Here is a 17,590-nt window from a genome sequence, read left to right on the forward strand (position 1 = left end):
GACACATAGCCGAGTCTCTCCTTACAGGTTGTTTTACTGTATATACTGAAATCTCAACAAGGAATGAGTTTCACAGAAGGCCAGGTTTTATCTGTCTGCATGATAGGAGGTAAAGCAGGAAAAAACTTGACTGGCCATCCTTTAAGATTAAGGCAGCTCACCCAATGCTGGTTAACTGAATGTACAGACAAAATTCTCTGTAAGGATATGTGAAGCTGCAGCGTAGAGGTTTGAAGGAGACACTTAAGCACTTTATACCTAACTCAGGTTCCAACCCTGTGAGGTGCGAGGTTTGAGCACTGGACAAGACAAGGCCCAAAATGAAAAAAACATAGTAGGGTGTTACTGACCTATGTGAGCCATCCTCCTAATTCAGTTTCTCACAAAATAAGGTTAGGAATTTTCCTAGAGGCCTTTGGCAAGGTTGATTTTTGCTACATTTACCTAGGATGAAAGCTGTAGCATTCTGTACACACAGAGCAGTAACAGACTGGTCAACGGGTACTGGTGCCCAGGTCCTCAATACAGCACACTGTATATCCCCAGGGCACTGAATGGATTGGCCAAATTTCTGTTACCATTGCAAATATATTTTACTAAATAATAAACTCGATCCACATACCGGCCACTGAGAAAGAGGAAGCCCATCTAGTGAGCACCTGAGACTGGATCCCATTGGCATACGCTGCAGAATAGTTCTCTTGTCCTGGCAGAGTCTGTACCCTTACAGTTCCTCCCGCATTGGTGATCACGCCTCTGAGATAAAAGAGGACAACGCTGACATAGTCGAAACTAAATACATTACAATTATACAGTAACATTTTTAAAGAGACATTAAAATACAGGGTAATCTGGTCTATTGAAAAAAGCAATGTGGACAATTGTTTTTGGTTGCCAGCTGTTTCATGAATATGTTCATGGACAGAAATTGATCAAGGTTGAGGCAGACCATAAACCACTAGAAGTGACATTACAGATACTATTCTGTAAAGCCCACCCTAGACTTAATAAAAGGATCATAAAATTGTCAACATACTCATTAAACACCATCTTGGGTAGTTCTAAGAGTGGACACATTTTCAACTGCAGTCATAAATAGTATAAACTGCACAAAAAGAAATTTGAAGTCAGTGTGACTCAATTACTACCCATTTCTGAAACAAAATTGCACCTGGTCAAATGAGACACACAAAAGGAATCAATTTTACACAACTGTGAGCCAATAATTGCATATGGATGGCCATCAGAAAGAAACCAGGCATCTCCAACCTTAAAAAAACTTATTGGGACAAAAGAAATTGGCTACGCCTGGTGGCATTTGGTACTAAAGCGATTGTTATGAGCTGTGGGAACTTCTTATGGGTTATGTTAACACAACTTTAAAATGATGTTTGAAAGAGCACCCCCAGTTAAGTCAGTAGTAAGAGCGTTAAGGACGTCCCACCAAAAACAAAGCCTAATAGAGTCCCCTACTGGAGAGCCTGAGCTCCATTTCCTGGAGTCTTTTTTAAAGGATTCTTGAGTCTTCTTTTTAGAAGCTCTAGGCGAGTGTTGTGCCAAAATGATTGAGGTGGTTGACTTGCTTGGAGACTGGTGTATGAGGGGTGGAGTGTCCCCTGTGTTGAGTCAGAAGCCAGATGGAGGGAGCTCTCCATCATGAGGCGGCACAGTTTAATCTCCCGGTTCTTTGTGGCTCTCAATTTTAAGGCCAGGCAAAAACTGCACTTTTGGGGGGGAATGCATGACTCCCCCAGGCAGTGGACACACTGGGAGTGCCTGTTGCTCATCAGGAGAGCCTCCCAGAACAAAAAGGCACCATTTAAATCCTGGAGCGCTAGGTGCGCCCGCCTAGCAATCCAAAGTTCCCTGTGGGGGGACCCTGAAAGGACAATGGTCCTTACAACAATTTTTTTTGAATGATTTTATTACTATGACCAACTACCTCTACTATAACTAACTAAGCTAAGTAAAACTGTGAAAAAACTACAACTGAAATAAGCTCAACTTGAACATTGCTGCGACTCCATCTCAGGCCAAGGTGTTTGAGAAGGGTGGTTCACCCACACAGCTTTATATAGTCATGGTGCAGAGCATAGGCACACACTAAATAGGCACTGCTACCTAAAATCTCAGCTTGAGGGTGCATGGAGCACCCATAGAGACACTACTAGAAAAAGCACCAGGGGAGCTGGTAAATACTGGTATAAAAGAAAGCTACAAGGGGGAATGGGGTGAAGGTGAGCTCCCAGAATTTCTACTGGACCTGTTTCAATACATAAATAGGAACCCTGGAACAAGCTAAGAAACTTCTGCTTAAGAATCATGAGTTGGTCCCCTGATTCAACAAAGGTAGAGGTTGTACTGCACTGTTCTAGCACTAGATTGATATTGGAAGAAACCAACCAACTAAACGGCAACCTCACTGATTACCAGTAGCAAAAGGGGATGAGGCACTACAGCCCATTGAGGAAATGTAGCAGGAAGGCATTATTGAGCAGTTTACTGTGGCTTCACCCATAGCTCTAGTTAAGGAAAAGGAAGGCAGCAACAGATTCTGAGTGGACTATAAAAAATTGAATGAAGTCACTTTAAAGCATTCTTCTCCATTGTAGCAGATTCAGCCTGGTTTTCCACACTGGATCTTAAAAGCGGGTATTGGCAAGTGGAAGTAGATCCAAAAGACAGGGAAATAAACTGCTTTCACAGGAGGACAAGGCTTGTGGCAATTTAAAGTGATGGTGCTTGGCTTGTGCAATGCACCAGCCACATTTGAAATGCTAACAGAGAGGGTATTGCATGGCATGTCCCTCTCAGCCTATCTGTTATACCTGCATGATATCCTAGTACATGCTAAAACCTTTGAACAGGAACATTTACAAAAGGTCTGTGAGTTGCTGAAGGTAGCCAGTTTGAACCCAAAGAAATGTGAGTTGTTCCAAAAAAAGAGGTACTCTACTTTGGCACACAATTAGTGTGGAGGGTATTTTCACTGACAAAAAGAAAATTGACGTGGTATAGAGCTGGCCAACTCCAAGACATTCATAGATGTACAGTGTTTTGCAGGCGTCATTGCCTATTACAGAAAGTTCATTTGTGGGTTTGCCAATAATTGCAAAATGATGGCATAAGTTGGGTGAGAGAGGGAAACTATTTCAGCGGTCAGCAGAATGTGATATAACATTTTCAAAGTTGAAAAAGAATCCACTGACTGCTCCTGTCTTGGCCTATCCGTGTTTCATAGACTCTAAGGTCAGAATGGACCAATATGATCATCTAGTCTGACCTCCTGCACAATGCAGACCACAGGACCTTACCCATCCACTCCTGTAATAGACTCCTGACCTATGAGTGAGTTATCAAAGTCCTCAAATCACGGTTTAAAAGACTTTAAGGTACAGAGAATCCACCAGCAAGTGAGCTGTGCCCCATGCTACAGAGGAAGCAAATCCCCTTGGACAGAAATGCTTATGGTTTGGCAGAAGTATGGCACAAGGGACTTGAGAAGGTGGTAGCTTATCATAGCAAAAATCTAAATTATTGCAGCACCTTGAAAAGGCGCTCCTACCAGTGGTTAAATCTAAAGAATATTTTTATTACTATTTATATGGGAAGAAATTTATGGTCAGGCAAGACAGCTTCACAGCAATGGCTCTTTAGATTCAGATATCCTGAGCAACAGCTTGCTGGATGGTTGGAGAAACTGCACACAGCCCTGGCCATAAGCATGTTAATGTGGATGCCTTATCCAAGCAGCCTTGTTGGGAGGCTAACTACAAATCCTGTCCTAAGGAGAGCAAGTAATTAGTTGCTCAAGGGAATGGGTGTGCCTTCCGTCCTCTAGTTCCTGATTCATTCACTGAACAATGGGGATGGGATTGCAGGAATGGACCCCAAAGCAACTCAAAACTTCCTAAAGAGAGGATCCTGATGTTGGGTAGCGCGTGACTGAAAAATCACCTTGCAAGTGCAGCCACCCTGGAATATAGTAAACAGTAAAAGCTTTCTGGTCACAGAGGGGAAGCTTAGAATTTAAAAGATTAATTATTGTATACCAGATGGGTGAAACCAGTGGGTGATGGATCCACTTGGTTGTATCAAATACATTGAAAAATAAGGTTCTGAAGTTATGTTATGATCTTAAAACTCCTGGACATTTTGGGGTGGAAAAACCGTAGCCAAATTAATGGAGAATTTCTATTCAGTAACATGCAGGCAGGATGTAGAAAGCTGGTGCAGGAAATGTGATGCTTGTGTTGCAAAGATGGGTTCTCCTAAAACTGCCCTCTTGCAGCAATATCGTGGGGGGCATCAATGGAGTGTATTGCCATTGATGTTCTTGGGCCCTCGCCTTGTGACAGAGGCTGGCAATCAATATTTGTTGGTAGCTATGGAGTACTTTACAAAATTGCCTAAGGCTTACCCAATAAGAAATCAGGAGGCTGTCACAGTAACAGAGATCCTTGTGAATGATTTCTTCACGGGGTTTGGGGTTCTGGGTGAACTGCATACAGATCAGGGGTGAAACTCTGAATCCAAAGACTTTCAACAGGTTTGTGAGACTCCAGGAATCCACAAAACTCACACTACCCCAGCACATCCACCGTCTCTTGATTTCTTATTGGGTAAGATACTGTCACAGCCAGCAAGTTCCACAGAAACAATAGACTTGTCTCAGGAGCACACTGAAAGGAAATCCAGGGAGAGGAAAGCCCCAGAGATTTGGGTGGGAATAAAATTCTTTTATATGGGTGATGTGAAACTATCCTGATCAAAAGACACTGTGCGTATGTAAATAGTTAATTTGTAATCTGTTACATTATTTCTTTTCTTTCTGTTTGGGATGGGTTATTGGGTATCACCATGTTTTGGCTCATTGAGACTATGGTCAAGGCTGAGGTGGATGTTGTGTAGGCAGCATGCACATACAATATTAGCTGAAATGCAATAACCACACTTCTGGTCTCTGTTTTTGTTCCTTTGTTAATTAATTTGGAAAGTTAATTTCATGATAGTTCAAGATTTCCTTTAAAGGTGAAATTCACCTTATACTGAAGGCCCCTGAGGGAGCTAAGCAGTGCCGAAGGACTTGTGAATTTTCCACTAACTGAAGAAAACAATTTTTGCTATCAAAAACTGATTTTTATTTTCACTGAACCATTATACTTTACTCTGGTGCCAATACGTTGTGTGCCAAGGGCTGTTTTGCTTATACTGGAACTTTATACATTTTCCAGGAATGCCTTTCATTTTATTGGTTAACTAGTGGTCACCACATTTTTTGCTGTTGTCTTATCGTTGCCTGATAGTGACAACCAACAGACATGGGCAGCCCTTTCTCTTGACCAGCTGCACTGTTAGTAATAATCATGGTTTACATTTAGACAGTGCTTTTCATTCCAAAGCACTCACAAACAAAACAGAGTAACACGGAAACCATTAAAATGCAGACACGCAGAGGGGGGCTATCCAGTATTTCACTGCACAACACTGTGTGGGAGGGGTAATTTTCATCCAGGACATCAGAACAAACTAAACAAACTTCACTATTATGCAAAGTATAACTCTAGTCCAAAGCCCCCTGAAGTCATTAAGTTCAATCAGCTTTAGACCAGGCCCTGGGTAAGGAGACAGGACTCCTGTTTTTAAAGTCTCATCCTCCCCTCAGAGGCATGGAACTCAATTTACCTGCCGTATCTCAGAAGGTGATGAAGGGCCAGCTTGACCTTGTCAAATTTTTGCATGTCTGTTTCCAGAAGGTCTTGGCATATCAAGCCCACTTCTTAGACCACTAAGCTATTTCTCCAGCCAGCAGTGGTGTCCTTTACACATGTATATGAGAAGAACTATCTTCAATCCCAATCAAACTATTAACACCTGCTGGAGCAGCCAATAATAAAGCTAAAATAGTGTCTACAGTTTAAAGAAAAAGGAAATCAAAGATTTTTACCTCATAAAAATTGTTTTTCTCTGGATAAATGTTCAGTCACTTTGGAATTTGTGATGGTCCTGCCAGGTTTTTCAAGTGAAGAGTGGCCCAGCAGCTCCACACAGCTCTTCTAAGCTTATGCATAAGCTACTTACTTTAAAAAAAAAGGTCATTTGAGATGATGCCAAGTGCCTGTTCTCTTGAATGGGCTTAGCACTGTCAGAGTAACGTAATGTTCAGATCAATGCAACTGTCTAGGGAATGACAAGATGATGCCAAAACACAGTCCATGCAAGCGGATAGAGATGATGTTATCATGCAAGGACAGGAAAAAACATGTCAAAATGAAGGGAAATTGATATTACCTTTTAACTTCGGAGTCAACGTTCCAATGGAAAGACACAAAAATCAAAGAGAGCAGAGCTGAGGCTGTGCCCTTAACAAAAGTGTGTATTCATTTGACTCAGTCCAACAATCTAAAGACAAACTTCCTCTAGCATATATCAATGCTAATACTTTTGCTCTCCAATTGATGTTTATGGGAAATTTACATGTCCTATACAGGGACAGAGCAGAATGCAGAAGACAGGATCTGAGAGGGGAATTTTGCCCTGAAAGTTTCCATATAAGAAGCACTTCTCACCATGACTACACTGTGAAATGTGTTTGTAAGTATTTAATTACAGATGGCATTTCTGATGGAGCCCAAGGATGAAAACAGACCCGCAAGCGATGACAGCTGAATTAATTTGGCTCCATCTTTCTTTCCCTATTCCCTGACTTCCAGCTGCAAATACAGCTCCTTCCATCTCATTCCTCCCCTGTGGCCGCAAGAAGCAGCATACTTCCCAACTGCAGCTTCCTGCTGCTGACCTGCCTGTATTCTCCGTCTTCGGCCCAGAACCGCTCTGGGTTCAACGCAAGCTTCTCCCTGCTCCATTCATTTTGTTGTCTCTGCATCCACTGCAGTCCAGCTGTTTCTGGTGTGACTCAGGAACAAGACCCAGCAGGAGCGGGCAGTGGACCAAAGTTTCTCAATAGACCTAACTCTGCCCAAAAGCGCATTCCTCTGGCCAAACAAACTCTCTGCCAATTTTCTCCTAGTGAATACCACAAAGAACTCAGGAAATTCTCGTACCCCTTGGGATTAGCCTGTGTCCTAAAGACAAATACAGCTAACTTGGTAAAAGTGTGACATTTCTTGTGACACTGGCTGTATGGGAGTCCAGTGTCAGATTTGAGGCATCTGACCTTTGACTAGGCTTTTAAAGTTATCAGCTGTTTAGCACATACCATCTAAAAATTAACATATTGGGCCAGATCCTCAGCTGGTGTAATTTGGCATCTAGATCATTATTACCACAGCTGAGGAGCTATCCCTCAATTTTGCCTTCTGATTTTTAATCCAACTAATGGCTCAATGGTAGCTTTAACTCAGTTCCTCATGCCTAACCATTATCACACTTGGTAGATGTCCCCTCCATGCCCCATGATAGAGATATAGACATCTTTTATTGTCTAGTCTGGAAAAAGGTTGAAGATAAACAGGTGTTCTGGATCCTGACAGTAATTAGTCATAATGAAAAGAAAGGAAAGATTTAATACAATGAGCAAAATGGGCATAAAAACTCACATCAGTTACAGTATATGGAATTATTTGAAGCTAAATTCTGCAATCAATACACATGTCAAACAATCCTTACTCTTGCAAGTAGTCCATTGAAGTGTGAGGATTGGAGAATCAAGCACTGAATTAGCGATGGGTTAGTTTTGAATCTTGAATCCAGATTTGCATCTAAACTCTGTCACTTGGGCCTGTTTTTTATTCGAATGTAGTTTTGCTGTGAAGAATTCTTTCATTTTTTAATTTGTGAAGTCAGTTCTTTAATAGCTTGCATTGCAAGTCTCTACAGCTCATTCTTGTGTTAACTTTTTTTTTAAAATAAAAAATACTGTACTGTACTATAGTTGTGCTCGCTAAAAAGCACACAAATGATCTCGGTAGCTTTCAAGAAACATACACAATACTTGCGGGGTAGCCATGTTAGTCTGTATACAGCAAAAACAACTAGAGTCCTATAGCACTTTAAAGACTAACAAATTTAATTTTTGCAGGTATAAGCTTTCGTGGGTTGCATTTCGCGCTTGCATCTAACGAAGTGGGTTGCAGCCCATGAAAGCTTACACCTGCAGAAATTAAACTTATTAGTCTTTAAAGTGCTACAGGACTCTCATTTTTGCTATACACAATACTATTGTACAGCAAGGAAATGCCTCTACAAACTGGGACTTGAAGAAGATTCAGTGCCTGGTGGAGAGTAGTATATGGCCCATTGCCTGGCCCTGGTTGCGGGTGGGGTGGGAGTTTACATTTCCCCTGCACAACCTCCCTGTGCTCAATCTTTACATAGGAGAAGTGGTTTATACCCTAAAAGAATAAGAAAAAATACAACAGAAATTATAAATTCTTTTAAAAAAAAAAGAATTAGAGTTTGTGTTGATTTTTTTCTTTAAAAAGCAGAGGTTAAAGTGAAGGATTATTCTCCTGAAGCTGTGCCAGTGCCATTAGTATGTAATGTGAGATGGAGTGAGGAGTTGTTTTAATGTAAAGTTTTACATAGATGGAATTTATAGATTGAGATACACAGCACTAAAGAAGGGAACTGCGCAGCAAAAACAAGTTTGGTTGTGCCTAGCTCTGCTTCTTTATGAGGCATAGATAGAGACCGCCTCAGACTTTTATTAAGCTTTCTGCTTGTGCAATTGACCCTACCTCTGCCAGCTGTGGGATTTGAACTTAAGGCTAAAAGCATGAGCCTGAGCTAAAGACTTTATTGCTTAGATGGAAAAGTAGCAGATGTATAAACATATTCTATAGACCAGCTACCAAGGAGGGACAAAGATCCACATGTTCATAATTCATTCTTAGAGAAGAAACAGAGTATACAGATAAAAACAAACAAGTATTTTAAGCAGTGAAAAAATATCCACACAATGTTTTCGGGCTGTGAAAACTGCTGCTTTCAAGAATCGTATTACTGGAAACAGGCAAAAGAACTTTACAGGTGCTCTGTCTAACTGAGGCACCAATCACTGTAATATCGGAGTGCATAATTGGAGTCAAGACCCAATTCATTTCTAATCAGTATTAGTCACTCCAGGTAAGAACATATGGCTGTATGGATAACCACAATCATTTGGCATCATCAGAAACTCAAGAATTTGATACTGGGAAATTCAGAACTTGTTCCAGCAAACCTTTACTACTGAGTGCAGTAGTTACTCCTAATTTGAGTGCTCCTACTGAAGTCAGTGAAATGTCTCACTGTACTATGTTCAATGGTAAGTGTTGGTAGCACTGGGCCCTTAGTCTACAAGTGAAGAATTTCACTATTCAAATACTTATTGTTCTTCTGAAATGAACAGGAGGCTGGTTCACCTATAAACTTAACAAAATAAATACTTTTTATGTAATTGCAGAATCCTTGACTGAAACCTGTGCTACAAGTATTGTTAGTCACTTGCGGTGGGACAGATCCTTCCTTTAAAGCTTTAGAACATGGATGATCCCTCAAGTTTTAACTCCAAGAGGTACACAGTGCACAGAAACTACACCATAATTTGAATCATTTTGTTTTAAGGCCATAACATGCCATATTGCCTAATTTCCATTATTAATTATCCTTAAAAAGAAACAATTTTTTTTTAAATTATATTCAAATACTTAAACATTTCTAACCCATGCGAAATACCTGCTGGCCCATATAGTGACAGTAATTTAAAATATATTCAAAATCCCTTTCTTGCTATCCAAATACCCAGATTCATGGGCAAAATTTTGCAATGACATAAGTGGTTGTGTAAATTACACATCAAATGTAAATTACAGTCACGAAAACAAATGTAAGTGGTAAAATAATGTAACAGACTGATTAACACTGATTTTGTATGCTGAATGGAGTAAATTCACACTGATCATTGTCATGCCAACTTACACTGGGGCTGAAATTGACACAAACAGTGTGGGAATGTTGTGGCATAAGAAAGTAGGAGAGAGGAAGCCAGCTTTATCTTACACCTTACAACTAGTAATTTTTCATGCAATATTCTCCTCACTTTTACCTCCCATATATATAAATTAAAGTAATTGCACACCAGGTGCCAGGTTAGTGCAAGTTATGCTACTTTGCCATTTACACCAGTTTTGAAAGCACCTTTCTATCAGTATTGTCACTGCTGAATTTGTCCCAGAGGCTTCATGAAAGTTACAGCCATTTACTCTAAGCTGCCTTTGGCCTGACGTCTTTTAATGACATTCCCATTCAGTTGGTGTGTTTTGAGAATTGCCATTAACATCTATAATTCAGATAGCAGCCAAAAGTTACAACTGAAATATATAGTTAATTTCTAAAATATGTTCCCTTGTCATCTTGATTAATGGTCTTCTAGCTTACCTGTGAATGGCAGCTCCACAGATGCTGGACAGGGAGGCATAAACTACATTCCCAAAGACATAGAACTGCCATAGAGGACAGTCTGCTGGACAGAGGACATCTGCTCTCTCTTTCCTGAGATCAACTCCTCTTGTAAAGCATGTGATGGTTATGGGGGCTAAAGAGAAAAAGAAAAATTTGAACTCTGAAGCTTGACCAGCCTTATTAAAATGAATCTGGAGAATCATTTTCAATCTACCTCCCATATCTCAATTTAAAGCACACATTTTAATTTGAAATTAAATAATACCTTTTTGTCATTGCTGCAGCCTACCTTTAAGGATTTGATCACAGCATATACAATGGGCAATGACAAGTAAGATTACACAATCTTGTTTCACAATCATGTTGGAAAAAGCAAGAACCAAAAAGAAATGATTGAAAACACTGAACTACATTCAGCAGAGCACAGCATAGATGATGGTGGAAAGCTGGAGGGCACTGGAGAAAAAAGGCAACAGCAGTTCAAAGCAGCAGCAGCAGCTTTCTCTATCACTCGGGCATATGGGCAGGAGGAAGGCTAGAGAGCCAGTGAACTCCCCAAAATGGGCAGCACCGGTCAAGAAAGGAATGCGATCGGGGATGTGTTGACTCAGACCATCTCCTTGACAGCCTCCACCAACAGAGCACCTAAGAAGCTCTCGGCAGAAGCTGAAGCTTCCAGCCAAGATGGAATTCATAAGGGAAGGTGACAGTGGTACCATCTTCACTCCATTGGAGTAAATCCCATTAGGGCTACTAGAAAAATTGAGGCTGTGCAGGGAGGTTAGATTTTCATTTGACTGCCAGCAAGAGTGAATTTGGTCTATTATTGCAATGCTACCTCTTCCTAGGACACGCAGACTACTGCCATGGAGAGCATAGGAGAGTCAAGGTGGGTGAGGACCAACTTCTGTTGGTGGAAGATACAAGCTCTTGAACTTCACAGAGCTCATCTTCACAGACAGTGTAGAAAGCTTAGTGCACCTAACTGAAGCTGCTTTAATCAGTCACTTAAAACAAATGTCATCCTTAAGTAACAAAGGACCTAATGAAAACAAGTCAACCACGTGATCAATAGACATGGATAAAATGTAACACGGAAAAGTGAAAACTTCATGTTTGTCTTTGGCTGGGATTTTGAAAAGCAAGCACCTCAGTGAGTCAGATGCCTGACTCCTGCTGGAAGTCTCTGTCTCTTATTTCTGCTTTTTACATTGTTAGCTCAGGCATATTATTTTCTCTTTTTAGCAACAGACATTTTTGTATAGTAGTTAAAATACAACATAAACATTCAGTAATTAAGATTAGCATTTACAAGACAATTTACTTAAATGTTTAAATAATGTTTAAAAGCAATCACAACATCCAATATATGACTTCAGTTACTGTAGACTGTTCCCTGCACAAGATCACTACTGCAGTAGTAATTGTTTATTTAGTTGTTTGATTGATTTAAACAACTCATTCTTCAGAAAATTTGTTATTTCATGTCAGACAGTGCAGTCAACAATGTTTACAAGATGCTGGATTTACACCAAATATATTCCCGCTCTCTGAGATTCCCATATACAACTGTGCACATCATAATTATCTAAAGCTATTTTCCAGAGAGCTTTCCATTATGTAAGTACAGAAAGGGAAAGCCAAGTTATTTTACAAGATATTTCTATGTAATGGAAATGGATAGTCAGTTGACTTAATTGGATATAGGAGTCTGCTTGAGGCAGTCTGCTGTATCAACACTTCTCTTTTGTCTCCATTAATGTCTGTGAAATTTATTTTTTATTAAAAACCAAAAATATTTTTGTAAATTCTTGAACTGGTGAAGACATTTTTCAAATATGAACCAATGTCATAATTCATCTTTAGGAAGTGAAACAAATGTGTGAACTGCTCTGTTCCCCTCAATATGATGTATGGTGTTAACTCTGAAGTATAATGATGGCTGTGTAAGAGGCAAGTTTTCAAAACTGGAAATCTGAGAGCCATGTACAAAATAGATGCACCTACATTATGTGAACAATTACTGTGACTGTATGTGGGAACTGGTAATTAGTCATGCAATGATTTTAGATGAATACCATATGCAAATATACTTATGGTAACTACACACAAATGTAGGGTCACTTTTGGGCACACAGTTTTGCATGACGTTCAAGCCTAGTTGTTTTGAGAACTTGTTTCTAAATGTGCAACATCATTAACGATTCTACCCCCAGTCAATGTGTCACATCCAGCTAGTGTGGGAGTGTGGCAAATTTGGAATTTTTTTCAAAAGTTACATCACTGCTGCCTCACAAATCTGACCCCTGATTGGGTACTGATGTTGAAGTTCTAAGAACAAATCTTTCCCCTGACGTCTTTGCTATGGATTGTTTTCCTCTCTGTTAACTACTGTATCATCAGCTATTCAGCCTATAGGCCTAAAATGTAGAAATGCTACCAGCATGAAGAGAAAAATATCTGAATTGGATCTGAATAGATTCATAGATTCCAAGGCCAGAAGGGACCGTTGTGATTATCTAGTCTGACCTCCTGTAGGCCACTAAACTTCCCCAAGCATACAAAATAGTTCTTCACCAACTTCACATACCTAGGGCTGCAGAGATTGTAGAGACTAACTCTGAAACTGAGGCCGCCTCACTCTGCGAGGAGGCCTAGGCAGGGAGTGGGGGATTTGGAGAGCAAGCCAGCATTACACTCACCCTGAGCTTCTGGGCCCGGCTCCCCATGCTGGGCATTGCAACCAGATCATCATGACAGAGCGGCTGCTGAGCCAAATTTCAGTGAGTGGTGCGGTGATCCTGTGCATCAGGTTGCAGTGCCACTCACTTTGGGGGCCCTCTCAAATGGGAGGGCCTGGGACAAACTGCCCCTTCTCCCCCTCCGAAATGTGAAATCTTTTTAAAATATCCTTTTTTATTTGGATATTTATGAAACTTTTTTGTTTGTTTTACTTAAAAAAAAGTGAATATCTTTCTGGGCCTCCATGGTGCATCTTGTCCTACCTAGATTGTATGCTCTTCAGAGCAGGGACTTTTAAAATGTGTGTCTTGTACAGAACTAAGCATATTGTTAGTACTTAGCAAATACAAAATAAATCTCTGGAAGATACAGTCACAGCACTTATGTTCTGCTCTACACTCTGGGTACTACTTGCTTTCAGATATAATACTTACATTAGGTCAGAGCCTAAGACATGGAGTGTTATGATTCAGAAAGATCATGCCACATGCCTCAAAAGTATTTCCAGTAAGTAACAAGGCAATTGAATTTGAACTAACAAGTTAAGCTTCATCCAGACTGGGTTTTTTTAATGTAAAGGAAAGAATTTTATCTCTGTAAATAGTTCCATATAATTTTCAGATTAACTTTGACTAAATAGTTCTAGGAGCGCAAATGGCTAAAATAAAATCAAGAGCATATTGGCAATGAGGATCTCACGCCTCTTGTATAAATTATGTAAGGAAATGTCTTCAGGTTAAGAGAGTCCCCCCTTTTTTGGTACAGTCATGACAATATTCATATGCAATTCCATTAGTATCAATGAAACCGTGTGCACTTCCAAGAGCAGATGAGGCAGGTGCCATGGTATAGTGATTTAAATACAGGCTTGGAGGTCAAAGCTCTAGTCCCATTTCCCTTGCTTACTGGATTGTCAGAGGTGCTGAGCAGCACACCCCCAGGTCCCATTGAAGTCAAGTACCTTTGAAATTCAGGCCATTAACTTCTCATTGTTTCTACATCTATAAAATGGGAACAAATGCATGCCATCTTCAAAGGAGTATTGTGGGGATTAAGTAGTTAGAGGCTGTAAGGCACTTTGAAACCACAAGGTGCTATAAAAATCCGTTATTTTGCCATTAGAGTTTCCCTTCCAGAAATCTCATTTATGTTAAAGATGCCACTGTATTCACCACCACAAGAGAGCAACCTAAAGGTCCTTTCCTTTGACTATACCATATAGTCTAGTCCAGGGATGGCCAACCCGCGACTTGTGAGTCGCATGCAACTCTTTGCTCATACAAATGCGGCTCTCGTGAGCTGCATGCGGCTCTTTGTTCTATCAAATGCGGCTCCGCGCATTGTATGGGGCGCCAAAAAGTTTTTACTTTCAAAAGTGAAATTGACAAGCTGCTGCCGAAATTGACGGAGCAGCGTGAATTTTTGGTGGAGGGTAAGGTAAATGTGGCTCTGCAGTATCTATAGCTATTTTTGGGCTCTTTGTCTCTGACTGGTTGGCCACCCCTGGTCTAGTCTCTGCTTCATGCCAGCTCATTGTGTGTAAGGCTGTAGAACTAGTCTGTCCCTAATCTGAAAACACAGATTTTCCTTTGGTTCTAATTTGTGAAAATCTTGTGAATTAGTGAAATCTTTTTATTGCTTTTTAATCTTCATAAATTCATGGCTATTTATGCTGCCTGTTGCCAAGATGCTGAAGTATCCTGACAGTCCCTTGCCTGGCTTTCCTCTTTCATTTGTCATGTGCCTTCATAATCGAGGGAAAATCCAGTGCTCTTCACTTTGATGTTAACTGACTTTCTGAAATTCTCATTACTCCTATTTGCAAGCAATTAAATTGGCTCCTGATGCTCCTGGCTAATTTGGGACAAATGCAGGAATCCAGTATTCAACCGATATAGTGAGGTGTACACTGGATATCTCTAAGAGATACCTCTCAACAGACTGCTGTGCAGCTACAGAGCCACATGGACAGGGTATCTAAGCTCTGGTGGCTGAGATAACACACTGCACTCCACATATGCATCATAGGAGAGGTTTTTGGGGACAGACGAAGCCCCAAAGGGTCAAGATCCTCCAGTCCTCACCTAAACTCTCTTCCAGCTGCATAATGGTATGTATTTCTTGCATAGCCCTTCTCCCCAACCAATCCAATCACTTTCCTAGTTCAGCAAAACTACATCAGTTCTGCTGCCAGGAAGAATTCTGCAGCCACAGACATGGGAGCTGGATTTGATTCATACTTTCGCCCCTTCATATTTGTATGGTCTAGTATGTTTTCTTCTATTTTTAAATGTTTGTTTGTGGACCTCCATCAGTCGTCCCATGTTACAGTTAATATTACTGTTATGTTGGTATTGTAATGTTCTTCTCCAGAACAGCAATTTGGTATATGCAAAACATTTGGTATATTCAGAAATTAATAATCATTTTGGCCTGATGCTAAAGTTTTTGCCTTGTTAATTACACATCCAAATTCAACACTGAGTATAAAGCCTGTCCAATGTATTAAAACATTTGAAACATAGAAATGTCCTTTTAAATATTCAGTGGTTTGACTTACCTGTGCCTAGCTTAATTGCAAATAACACATGGTAGAAAAATGATAATGAAAACAGTTATTAAACATAAGTTACACCCCTAAGTATTTTTCTCTTGATCCTCATTCTATTTCTGAATTAATTTGATAGAACTTTCTGTTAATTTCATGAAAATATTTTGTGGTGGCAATTTGAAAATATAGACCTTAAATCTCATTATTTTGCAAGAGTAAAAGCTTATCTTGCAATTTATAGGTAAGGGCCCATTCCAAACTCTCATAGACTCTCAGTGGAGTTTGGAGTGCACAGCGAATGCAGGATTGGCCATTAAAAACTTCAAGGAAATGACCCCACTCCCGCTCGGTTATGGCTTGCACACACACTCTATACTTCACAGAAACACAACACCTCAGAAGATTGTGTGGAAACACACTGCATTTCTTCCTGATTTACACATGATTTAATGAAGAAAGTTCTAAGTAGAAAGATAAGGATGGCTGTCTTGTTTCAGTGATGGGCCTACAAAAGAAAAGGGAGAACCTATTAAAAAGGCATGCTGAAGTCTGTCTTCTCTCCTATGACATCCATCAAATAACCATTCCATAGGTTTCAACCATTCTGTGACCCAAGAACCTCTTAATGTCAAGGAAGGGCAGAAGAGTTACAGGAATCTCCTGATTCTGGTATGTGCATTCTGGTTCACCAAAGAATGCCATGTGAGTTCTCAAATGAAGGCATGTGTCACACTGGCTATCAATATCATTGTGAAACGTATGTACAGATACTATATAAGGAATTATGTATAGATATAGAAAATGCGTTCTTAAAATTTGTATCAAGGTATTAGTCACCGGTAAAGGTGAAAAACAAGTTATCTGTCAGACAGGAGATGTCTATCCATCTGTCTGTTTACAGGTAAATTGAGTATTGTTTCCTTCAGAACAGGTCCCCTATCACAAGGGCTCTCAACCTTTCCAAACTACTTTCTGTGCCTGATTGGTCTTGCCTACCCCCAAATTTCACCTCATTTAAAGACTACTTGTTACAAAATCAGACATAAAAATACAAAAGTGTCACAGGACACTATTACTGAAAAATTGCTTTCCTTCTAATTTTTACCATATACTTACAAAATAAATCAATTGGAATATAAATATTGTACTTACATTTCAGTGTATAGTACATAGAGCAGTATAAACAAGCTATTGTCTGTGTAGTGATGCAGTGTGGCCTGCCTCCAACCCAGAGGGGGAAGAGCCTCCCCCCTTGTCCAAATGAGTGGAGACAGATCAAGCTCTCCTCTCCCACCAGAAGTGGGTGGACGGAACCAGAAGTATAAAAGGCATAGCCTCCAGCTCAGTAGGGGCTGAGACAGCAAAGGAGGCAGACGCATCTGGTTCATTCTGGGCTGCTTCCTTTGCTGATGAGCCCAAAGGTGTCTTGCCTGTTGAGGAGGCCGTGCCTGCAGGAGAATTGCCAGGACTGCCATTGGCCACTTACCCCAGCATCACCCAGCTCTGTGGACCTCAACTGTTGCCATGGCTGATGCGCCCACAGGAGCCTTGTGTGCTGAGGAGTCTGTGCCTGCCAGGGAACCACTGGGACTGCTGCTGGCCACCTGCCCCAGGGTTACTGAAGACATCCTATGGACCCAAGTACTCACCAGGGAGGGTGTAGAAAGTAGTCCAAGGGCAGCCGACTGCCATTCAGCTGCATTGAGGCCTGTGCCCCAGTCAGCGTATTATGGTGGAATTCCCCACTGACCCAGTGGTGGACTGCTCCCCCACTCTTAGGGCCCTGGGCTGGGACTGGGTGGAGTGGGGTGGGCCCGAATCCTCCTACCACCCTGCCACGCCCTCGGGGCACAGCAATCCTCTACCTGAGCCTTAGACTGCAGAAGGTGCTCA

At 40.8% G+C, this 17,590-nt stretch overlaps 1 protein-coding gene across 1 annotated transcript in view; it reads right to left on the reverse strand.

Moving 5' to 3' along the window:
• COCH (cochlin) overlaps positions 1 to 17,590 on the reverse strand; it is a 35,721-nt gene that overhangs the window by 12,424 nt on the left and 5,707 nt on the right. Inside the window, exons 4-5 of the mRNA XM_067532143.1 lie at positions 10,381 to 10,537; positions 623 to 756 (exon numbers count right to left, since the gene is read on the reverse strand). Coding sequence (XP_067388244.1) covers positions 623 to 756; positions 10,381 to 10,537 — 291 coding nt within the window. The remainder of the gene's footprint in view (positions 1 to 622; positions 757 to 10,380; positions 10,538 to 17,590) is intronic.

This window comes from Emydura macquarii, unplaced genomic scaffold, assembly GCF_026122565.2.
Source record: "Emydura macquarii macquarii isolate MOO-44397 ecotype Brisbane River unplaced genomic scaffold, CSIRO-AGI_Emac_v2 contig_374, whole genome shotgun sequence".
NCBI lineage: Eukaryota > Metazoa > Chordata > Testudines > Chelidae > Emydura > Emydura macquarii.